The sequence below is a fragment of the Pteropus vampyrus genome, unplaced genomic scaffold (genome assembly GCF_000151845.1).
Source record: "Pteropus vampyrus isolate Shadow unplaced genomic scaffold, Pvam_2.0 Scaffold306, whole genome shotgun sequence".
In the NCBI taxonomy this organism is placed as follows: Eukaryota; Metazoa; Chordata; class Mammalia; order Chiroptera; family Pteropodidae; genus Pteropus; species Pteropus vampyrus.
In genome coordinates this window covers 887,886-898,336 of record NW_011889087.1, presented here as the reverse complement: position 1 = coordinate 898,336, position 10,451 = coordinate 887,886, and the positions used below count along the sequence as shown (strand labels likewise).

At 50.4% G+C, this 10,451-nt stretch overlaps 1 protein-coding gene across 1 annotated transcript in view; it reads left to right on the top strand.

Moving 5' to 3' along the window:
• The window catches only part of WNT3 (Wnt family member 3), a 48,473-nt gene extending 42,308 nt beyond the window's left edge, over nucleotides 1–6,165 (top strand). The window contains exons 3-5 of the mRNA XM_011377096.1: nucleotides 1,198–1,463; nucleotides 2,162–2,649; nucleotides 5,996–6,165. Coding sequence (XP_011375398.1) covers nucleotides 1,198–1,463; nucleotides 2,162–2,641 — 746 coding nt within the window. The 3' untranslated portion in view covers nucleotides 2,642–2,649; nucleotides 5,996–6,165. The remainder of the gene's footprint in view (nucleotides 1–1,197; nucleotides 1,464–2,161; nucleotides 2,650–5,995) is intronic.
• Nucleotides 6,166–10,451: the final 4,286 nt, after the last annotated feature.

Genomic DNA, 10,451 nt, shown 5'->3' with positions numbered 1-10,451 from the left:
GTCCGCCCTTGCCGCGCGGGCTCCACCGCGCCGGCCGCCCCGCCCCGCGCTCCCCTCCCGTCTGCTCGGGACAGAAGGACGGTTCCCTCCACTGCAGGTGTCCCACGAGGGCGCTGGGGCCTCTGAAAGAGTCAACAATGGCTACCAGGGGTTACCAGACTCCCTTGTCTGCCAAACTTCCATTTCCCGCAGCACTCAGGACAGGAGCCCTGGCTTCTAGGCAAGCCCGACGTGTTGCCACCTGCGTGGCCTTGGACAGGTCACCACCCTGTTCTGGGTCCCTCACCAGTAAGGCGAGAGATCGTGGGACTGCAGGCCTCTAGGCCTTTGCCTCTAACCGTCTGTAGAATGGACCTATTAGACTTCCTGCCTCTGGGGTTAAGAGGATTAAATGGGATAAAGCACACGGAGGGCAGAATCTGGTGCCTACCCAGCACCCAAAGGTAGTTATAATGAGGTGTGTGGGGTGGGGGAGACTCCTGGGAATCTTTCCTTTTTCTTCGCTGGACCCTGGGGCAGAACCAGGGGAACTGCCCTATGTCCCTCTCCTCCCAGGGGAACTTGGTCTTCCCAGTCCCAAACCTTAGCCTTGTCTGGGTGGACAGAAGAATGGGAAGGGAGGATGCTGGCTACCACCTTCCTGGTTAGGAACTCTGCTGCCAGAAGGAAGTTGTTCTCATTCTGTGAAGAGGGTAACTGAGGCTCAGAAAAGGGGTTTGCCCAGGTGCATCCAGGTGGGGGGTGGAAGGACTTGAGCAGGTTTAGGCTGTAGGTTCCCAGGCCTTCCTCCCCACAGACCTCTGGCTGTCAGGACTGGGAAGGCTCAGGCCTGTGCTGGGGTCTCTGGAGTTTGGGAAGGTGGAGGGCAGGGGTGCCTGGGCCGGGACAGAGCACACCACCTTATCTCTTTCGCAGTCTGCCAGAGCTGTCCTTAACAGGCTGTGTTCTGCCAGCTGTTAAGGCGCTGGGTTAAACAGCGGCCCTGGGTTTCGATTTGCTCATCCATAAAGTGGGGACGCCCACCTTAAAGTGGGACATCCAGGAGTTGGGCCAGCCGAAGAGGGTCTGAAGGGAGTCTGGGTTCCTCCCTCTTCCCTCGGGGCTGGTGAGCCCTCTTTGCAGCATGGGAAGATTGAGGCAGGGCGGGCGCGTTCCAGGACCTTGTCTGAGCAATATCTCCCCACTCCCTCCCTGCAGCCACCCGCGAATCGGCCTTCGTTCACGCCATCGCCTCTGCTGGCGTGGCCTTCGCAGTCACGCGCTCCTGTGCCGAGGGCACCTCCACCATCTGCGGCTGCGATTCGCATCATAAGGGGCCGCCCGGCGAGGGCTGGAAGTGGGGCGGATGTAGTGAGGACGCCGACTTCGGGGTGCTCGTGTCCCGGGAGTTTGCGGACGCGCGGGAGAACAGGCCAGATGCGCGCTCAGCCATGAACAAGCACAACAATGAGGCAGGCCGCACGGTGAGCCAACTGCCGCCCTCGCCGCAACCCTGCCCGGGGCCCTTCCTGACCCTGTCCCGGACTCTCCTGGGCTGGCCTTGCCCTTGCCCCTGCCCCGCCTTGCCCCTTCCAGCGGTCCTTGTGCCTCCCGGGCTTCCTGCTGTCCTCTTTCCCCTGGGCCAGGCTTGGCCCGCATCCCCACCCGCACCCCACAGTCACTCCTTCTGTTCACCCTCCTTTCTCCTTGGACTGTACCCGGGTCTTGCCTGCCGCGTATGCGTCAGCCTGTGAGCCAGTGCGGGCCCCATAGAGCAGGTACCAGGCAGCCCATCCTGTGAGCTCCTACAGGACTGTGAAGTCCCATGGGCCTGGCTTTGAATTCAGACTCCACTCCTTCCTATGGTTGTTTGCCTTAGCGCGAGTCGCTTAAGCTCCCGCGCTCAGTTTCTCCATCTGTTGAACGTGGATAACAATCCCTATTTGCTATGGCTTTGAGAAGTGGATGTGATTTCTGCCAATGCTTGGAGTGTGAAGGGGAGGGGAACAGCGGTCAGCATTCTTTTGGTCCATGCCTCTGTCCCCCATCGGTTCTCATCCCGGCCCAGCGTAGGAATAGAGAAGGCTCTAAGGATGGGGGTGGGCAGAGGTGGAGCCGGAGGGTCTAGGTGTGTTCCCAGGTGGGATCCGTCTGGGGGCCAGCTGCTACTCCTCTTCCCCAGACCATCCTGGACCACATGCACCTCAAGTGCAAGTGTCACGGGCTGTCGGGCAGCTGCGAGGTGAAGACCTGCTGGTGGGCCCAGCCCGACTTCCGTGCCATCGGTGACTTCCTCAAGGACAAGTACGACAGCGCCTCTGAGATGGTGGTGGAGAAGCACCGTGAGTCCCGCGGCTGGGTGGAGACGCTCCGTGCCAAGTACGCCCTCTTCAAGCCACCCACCGAGAGGGACCTGGTCTACTATGAGAACTCCCCCAACTTTTGCGAGCCCAACCCTGAGACGGGCTCCTTTGGCACCAGGGACCGGACTTGCAATGTCACCTCCCACGGCATCGATGGCTGTGACCTGCTCTGCTGCGGCCGCGGCCACAACACGAGGACGGAGAAGCGGAAGGAGAAATGCCACTGCATCTTCCACTGGTGCTGCTATGTGAGCTGCCAGGAGTGCATCCGCATCTACGACGTGCACACCTGCAAGTAGGGAGCCAGGTAGGGTGGCGGGGTGGGGAAGCTGGGGGGCCTTGGTGCAGGGAACTGGGTTTGCCCATCTCTTCCCGATGACTCCATTCTATGTCTGAGCAACCCAAGAGGCGAGTTCCCACAGCCAAACTAGGAAGCCAGGATTTCCCAAGCTTAGGTGGGAATGGTCCTTGGTAGACTACACAGAGCACAGGTAATAACCCAGTGTATGCATATGAGGCTGCAAGCAAGTGATGAAAATTCTTGTCCAAGTCAGTCAATTATGAGCCAGGTCACATTTTTGCACAGCCGCTTGTTCTCATTTTTGAGCATCTGTGGAGCCAGAGGGACACCATGGGGTTGGAGGCTGGGGCACCTTACTTCTGGTCCCAACTTTGCGCCTAACTTCTTGTTCTTTCAATTCTCTGGGCCTCAGTTTTCTTGTTGTAAAATAAAGGGGTTAAAATATTTGAAACCGTAGGCTGAAAAGTCTCTTCTACCCCTGGAGCAGAGTCATTGTGCATCCATCTAGAACTTAGAGGGCAAGTTTTTGAACAAGCATAAATCCTACCAACCTCAAGGAGGTGGGTGGGGGGAAGCGGTGTATAAGCCCATATCCTGACAGATCTGAAGCTTGGGTGGAGTGGGGTGCACTCTCACTGAGTTTATGGATGGTGATGGGGAGGAGGAAGGAGTCAAGTTCAGAGTGATGGTGATGAGTAATCAAGGGATCAAAGGCTGGTGGATTATGTTGCCAAGCTTCCCAGAGGTGGCCAGCGTGGGAGACACTGTACCTGGCTCTCAGATCCAAAGGTCTCCAGGATAGGTCAAAATTGATGTGGTTCTAGGGTGGTCCTAGTCTTGAAGGTGGAAGGTTTCTGAGGCCCATGTGCCCTTTCTCCCTTTTCTCTGCCCTAAGAGGGAGCCTGACATACAGAGGCATGAACCTTGGTCCAGCTTCCACCACTTACCAACCATGAGACCCAGACAAGATAGTCTTCGCACACTTGTCTCCTCATCTGTCATCCTCCTTAGAGATGCTGTGAGAAACAAAGGAAAAAGCACTGAGGACAGTGCTTGGTTCATGGCAAAAGACTTGCTTGCCTGGGTCATCACTGGCTGGGGCTGTGTTGGGGAGAGCAGCCCACTGGGTCATGCAGTTCTACACAGGGCACCTTGGAGCTGGGGCGCACGTCTGTGCTGTATGGGGGTGGGGGTGAACCTGACATCACGGGCAGAGTTCTGGTTGAGGGGTGCCTCACCCAGCCCATCTGGGGAGCCCCTCTGTGTAGCTTGTTAGATCCCAGCAGGGACAGAGTCTAGGAATGCAGGAGGAGGCACCACCTTTCCTGGTGTCTGAATAAAAGCAGTGTGGTGAGTAGAAAGAGGACGAGGTGGTTCCCACCCCGCCGCTTACCAGCCGTGGAACCCTGAAGCCCAGTTTCCTCATCTGTGCAGAGGTGGTGATACTGGGAACCTGGCAGAATTTTTATGAGGCTTAAGTGAGCCAACAGTTGTACATGCTTGTCTGAATGTAGTACTAACAGAAAGTGTGATAAATGCCATCAGGGAGCTGTGACGTGAGACAGTCGTGGTGCAGTGAGATGGTGTCCTCACTCGGGCAGTTTCATTTACTAACTTTTAAAATGTTATAAGAAAAGTCAGCAAATGAGAAGGAGCTCACCGGCTCATTATGGGCTGACAAGTTGGAAGGAATGTTTGAAAGTACAGTGGCCACCTTCCTCTGATGTCCACTGTGGCCAGAGGCAACGGTGTCCCCACTTACCAGCAGGACATGGCTCTGGCCATTCTGAGAGGGGCTGTGGGGGAACCAGAGTTCTAGAACACTCACAGCGGGCAGAGGGCCATGCGTCTAGCCTGCCCATTGCACAGATAGGGACACTGAGCCCAGAAAGCCCTTATGTGAGTCCTACAGAGGCCCCATCAGTGGCTCTAAGGGGATCTAGGGTATCGCAGCCCTCATCTCCCCATTTCTGAAATAGAATCGTGTTTTTCCAGTCTCACGGAAAGTGCTACACAGACGTGGTTTCAAGACGCCACGAGGCCCTCGCTCTGGGACAAGTGGAGAATTTGCTCCCACGGGGTGCCCTTTTGGTAAATACTCAACTTGTTGAGTGATTTTGGGCAAGATGTTTTGCCTCTCCGAGCCCTAGTTTCCTCATTTGCAAATTGGGGATAGGTAAGGACCATGTCCCTTGCAGGGACTGGAGGCTGTGACACCAAGGGCCCTGTCACAGGGTTCAGGTGCTTTTGAGGAGGGAGTAAAGATTCCTGGGCCGGACTGATCCCCAAGGGCGACTTTGCCGCAGGCATGCTGCTTGGTCCTTGGCCACAGGCTGTCCTTTCATCTACACTGACAGGCTGCAGGCAAAATGAGAACTCTCGAGACAGGCTGGCAGGGACCACATGGGGCAGAGCCTCTAGCATTTCTCTTGGCGACCCTGGGTGCCTCAACAGCCAAGGTAGGAGAGAGAAGGGAGCCGCAGGGCAGGACACTGGGGGCAGGAGGGAGCCCCCGTTAAAATGGCTTTATGCCACAGGAAGGCCAGACTCTGGCCCTTTCTTCCATCACCCGTAGCTTTAGTCCAGTGTCTCAGACTAACCACTGATTTCCTACTGTACAAATATCAGGTTTGTTCCTTATTCAGATGTTAGGAGCACGCTATGCTGCAAAGGGCTCTGAACGAGAGTCAGGTGGCCAGGCTGACCCTGGATGCTGGGTCTGTCACTAATTTGTTGTGAGACTTTGGACATGTCCCTTGAATCGTGCCGAGTGTGTTTCTGCCCCTGTGAGACCATCTTACAAGGGCCCTGTCAGCCCCCGAGGAGCAAAGGTTGATTAGGAATGTCCAGAAAGCCTGGGCTGTAAATCCTTTGAGATGCAAATATATACAATGAATAAAATATACAAACACACTGGTGTCCCATGTTTGGACAGCTCGTTATGAAACGATCCGGTATGACACAAAAACACAGGGCCCAGGAGTCTGCTGAGCTGCCAGGTTCCTCCCAGTCTCTATACAAAAGGGATTCCTTCATTAGTGCAGTTACCTGCTACTGTGCTTCCTGTCACCCGCACCCTCAGCTAGAAGGTGGGGGAGGTGAAGTTTGGACCACTCACCCCAGCCTGTGGACACTAAAGCTCTACTGTTCCTGCGGAACCACAAGCCCTTCCTCAGTGATGGACCCTAAGTATAGGAAGGGGCATGGAAAAGCCACTCGAATTTCCTCCGCACTACCTCCAAGTACCAAAGAAACATTGAGATCTGTCAGCAGCCTCTGATCTTTGCACCCTTATGGGTGGTCTCCCTGGGAAAGCAATTACATTTCTAATTCTTCTTCTTTATTTCCAAAGGGCATTGGGAACGGGTGAAGTGTGTGGCTGGGCAGATTCACTGAAGTCCTGTGGAGAGCAGTACCTAAGCCAGGCTCGGCTCTCAGCATCAGACAGCAAGGAATCCAGACTGTTGCCAGATGCACGTGTGGTAAATTACCTGGACCCAACCCGCCTGCTGACTGGGAGGCCTCCCTCCCTCTCTCTCATCTTAAGTTTCTCACCCTACGCTGGATGGTGTGTGGTTTTTAAAGAAGGGGCTTTCTTTTTAGTTCTCTGGGGTCTGATAGAACAGACCCGAGGCTTATCTTTGCACATGTTAAAGAAAATAAAAATGGAAAAAAATTTCTACTTCAACAGAACAGGCTGGGCTAATGTGAGCTCTTTGCCTGGTGGTTAAGACATCAGCACGGGCAAGATTCTATCTCCAAACTGCTTCTCGTGGTGACATTCCAAGATGCCTGTGAGGCGGGAGTTATGAAGTAGGACAAACCCCTGCAGCCTCCTTTTCTCTATCTACTCCCATTCAAATCTGATACACTTTCACGTCCTGATAAAAGCCATAGGTTTAGCTAGGATAAAGTGGTTGGGAGGCCCAAGGCAATTGTTAAGTAGGGTTTTGAGTTTTGAAGGTCTAAGAGTTCTAGGTGACCTGGTAAGCTGTTTGAAGAGCAGCTAGCTATGTGTTCTTCTCAGCCTCCTTTTCTCTGTAACCCTGTTCTGTGTGAGAGGCTCTTGTGAACTGCAGTCAGATCTCACAATCTTTTTCTACCATCTGCAGTTTCCACCATTAATGCAGTACTTTTGTTTTTTTTTGTTTTTGTAGTGGACGTTGTAAATAGGTTATGTATGGGGGAGGGGCCAAAACTTCTCCAGCCCAAATAGCTTCCTATAGAAATGAGTGGTATCTTTGGAAGGGGCCATTCAATCCCTCCCAGCCCTGCTCACCTGCAGATTCTCCAACAAAACAAAGCTAGGTAGCGCAGGTGGGCTCTAGGTCACCTTAGTATAAATTAGACAAAAGGTCAGTGAGAGAGTAGCAATCTGTTTCAGAAATTCCCATTTCGAGACAAGTAGATGGGGGACGTTCAAAATCGATTCCTCTGTTCCTCTCCAGTAAGGGCCTGTCTTCCTGCATCCTTCTCTTGCTTTGTTCTGTGTAAGTAAACTGAAATGTGGAGTTCCTTGACACAGATCTTCCGGCCTCACCTGCATGCTGATAGCATCAGTCCATGCAGTTACCGAGGATCGGGATTAGGTGTTCAAAGGGGGACAAGCAGTCACCTGCTCCCTCGGGAAAAGCACCTCACAGCTGCGTTCTCCTTGATCCACACTGGTCCTCTAGAGTGTCCTACTGGAAGCTAGCAAACGGAGGCAAACGGATTTGACGGTGTGAACCAATCCAACAACTCTGTCTTAAGGAGAATCAGAAAGAGATACAGCGGGGGTAGAGAACAGAACAAAATTTTCCCTTCCTTTTCTCCCTTCCCTCGCTGGTCTCCCTAACTCTGACTTAAGATCCTGGGTCAAGCGATCTTCCTGCTTGCTCAGGCAGGTTTGCCAAGACGGTCATCTAGAAGCCATGCCTGCCCTCTTGAATCTGCTAGCAACGAGCCCTGCTAAAGATCCACATCCCCGCCATAGAATCTGAAATGCCCCTCCTCACCTCTCCTTAGACGGAAAAGTTTTAAATCACATCAACCGGATAATGCTTGCTTTATGTGAGAATTATTTCAGCAGAATGGATACAAATTTTCAAAAGTCTTTTCATATCTATGTATTCTATATTAAAAGTGATAAAGTCATGTTTCTGGGGGCGTATTCAAGTAGCTGACAAGTAATTATTTAGTCTGTGCTGCCGAAGCGAGCACAAGTAATTATTTAATAATAGTACATTGAGTGCATTGTAATCATTCTCGCCGTAGTCAGGTAATAGTATCCAATGGAAATTTCCTACCAACCTGCTGTATCCAAAGTTTTGTAAAAAGTTGTAGAAGTTGTTGATCTTTTTGATTTTATATTCAAAAAGTCTCTTTTTATAAATATTATTTATTATACAATGTATATACCTTTGAGTTAACTAAGATTATATATTATATAAATATATATATATATTTGGAGAAAATATATTTCATCATGCAGTTTTTTTCTGTTAAGTCATTAAAGAGAAGGTAAACAAACTTAAAATGGATACATTGTACAATGTGTGGAGTTTCCAGATTAATGCTCAGCAGGTCGAGAATCCCAGGTTCCGAGTGTGGTAGCCGCTACTTTCGCTCTTAAATTAGTGGCCCAAATTAAGGTCGTTTCCTCTGTTCTCTAAACCAGATCATCTGAGACGTCACGGGCAGGAGGTCTGATCTACTCTAGGACTTTCTTACAGGCTTACTTTGTTCTAAATCAACTTCTAACAAAGGATTTCCAGTTTTAGAAATAAGTGACACAGGCAGTAATTCATTCCTAGGCTCCAGCACTCCCGATACACGAATTAATGTCACTGACACTCAGAGATGTGGCTACAGGCCAACAGACATCGATGCTGTCCACTGACTTAATCTCTTCCTCAACTCCACTTATTGGGAAAATAGGATTTGCTCTACTGAAAATGAAACTTGACTGGAAATGGCTCTCCCCTGCTCGCTCCTCTTGAGAGCTGAGCTGCAGAAGGGGTAGGTTGGCTGGGAAGAAGAAACGGTGTGGGATGTCTAGCTCTGGGATGTCTAGAACAAGTGTCACATGAGGTTGTAGACTGGTCTAGGCAGAAAGGACCCGCCAGTGGGCATGCTCTGGGGACAGGAATTCTCCCCTTGGACTGCTGCTTCGGAAGGGCTCGCCTGAAGCTCACAAGTAATGCCTTCTCAACAGTGAGATGCTGTTAACTCAGTGTTATGACAACAGACATAAAGCGTCTCCAGACCTACCCATAAATTGTCATCTTTGGTTTATTTGGCACAGAGAAAATGTTTTCTTTTTCTTGCTTTCTCCTGATTTACCTCTATTAGAAACAAATCTTATTCATCTCATTTCATAGACCAAGAAAAAAACAAAAAAACAAAAATAAAGCGGTCCGCCTTGTGCCATGCGGATGGACTGCTTGTGCTCCATTCAGACCTCCAGTCTTAGGTTACAAATGGCTACTAGAAGCTCGTGAACTTTATTTTGCCCATGACGTGTCTTTACTTAGTCCCTGAAAAGCTTAAACCACAAAAACGGTTGTTTCAGCTGCGCAATGACTCGGACATGGAAAGTATACAGGTCTAGCTCCTGCAGTGCCACGCATCTTGTATTTCTTTTACATGAAGCTAATGCTCATCTATCCCAGCATTCTGGGTACTTTTTTTTAACCTATAAGATGGCCAAATATTTAAATGGTTCCCACTAATACTTACCAAGGCCATCTGTAATCCCGATTAATCATATGCTATAAATAAAGAGAATACAGTTTATAGCAGTGCTTGAACATTTAGTTCCTCCATAAGCATATTAGTGAATATCTAAAAACAGGAGTTAAAAAAAAAAATCCAAAAGAAAGAAGAGAGACAATATACCAAGAAGATCTCTTGCAAAGCGGCATTATTTTATGAAGAAAGGGAAGGAAAGTGTGTGAGAGCGCTCGAGGATGAGGATGAAATGCGAATAAAGGAAAGAGGGTAAGGAAAAAGCAGAGCGATGCGCGGGGAGAAGCGGTGGTGAGATGCTTCTGGGTGTATCCGGCGACGGTGTCCAGTGATTCAACGCCACCCTTGGGCCTCTGGACATGTACGCGCATGGCTGATGCACACACACCAAACGATGGCTGCTGCACAGTCAGCTTTTCTCCTAGCTTAACAGAGAACTTTCTAAGAGGCAAAAAAAAAAAAATTATCTAACCATTAATCTTAAACTCCCAAATGAGTGGGGCGAAGTCAGATGTGTGGAGACTATAGGCTGGGACAGTTTCAAACATGAATCCTCCTTGCAAATTCGATCTTCCCTACTCGGGAATCCTGCCCATCACAGGCGCTACTATCTCCTGCATCTTCATGCTGTGGTGTCCATACACACACCCTCCACGGGCCCAGCTCCAAGGCCCGGTCTCAGCACTGCTTGCCAGCTGATGAGAAACTTCAGATCATTTTGCAATAACTTCTGAAATTTACATGCTTTTTTGAACTCTCATACACACCTTTTCCCCGTCACTGCTTTGAATCAGAGGCTTATGGATCAAGTTGCCAGGCAAGGAAAATGAAATCTTGCCTTTACCTTCTGTGTTTGGGCTGGGTTGGTTGTTTAGAGCTGACTCAATGCTTCCATAAGTCTGTTTACTGGGATTTGATTATGATACACACCTGAATCTGTTCCGTGACTTCCTGCTGAAACTTTAAGGGAAGGCTGTTCACTGTAATTCTTAGGATATGAAAAAGACAGCATTAAGGCCAAACACGTTTCAGATTTTAACCATCATTATACGGTTTTCTGTGTTACATTAAAAAAAATG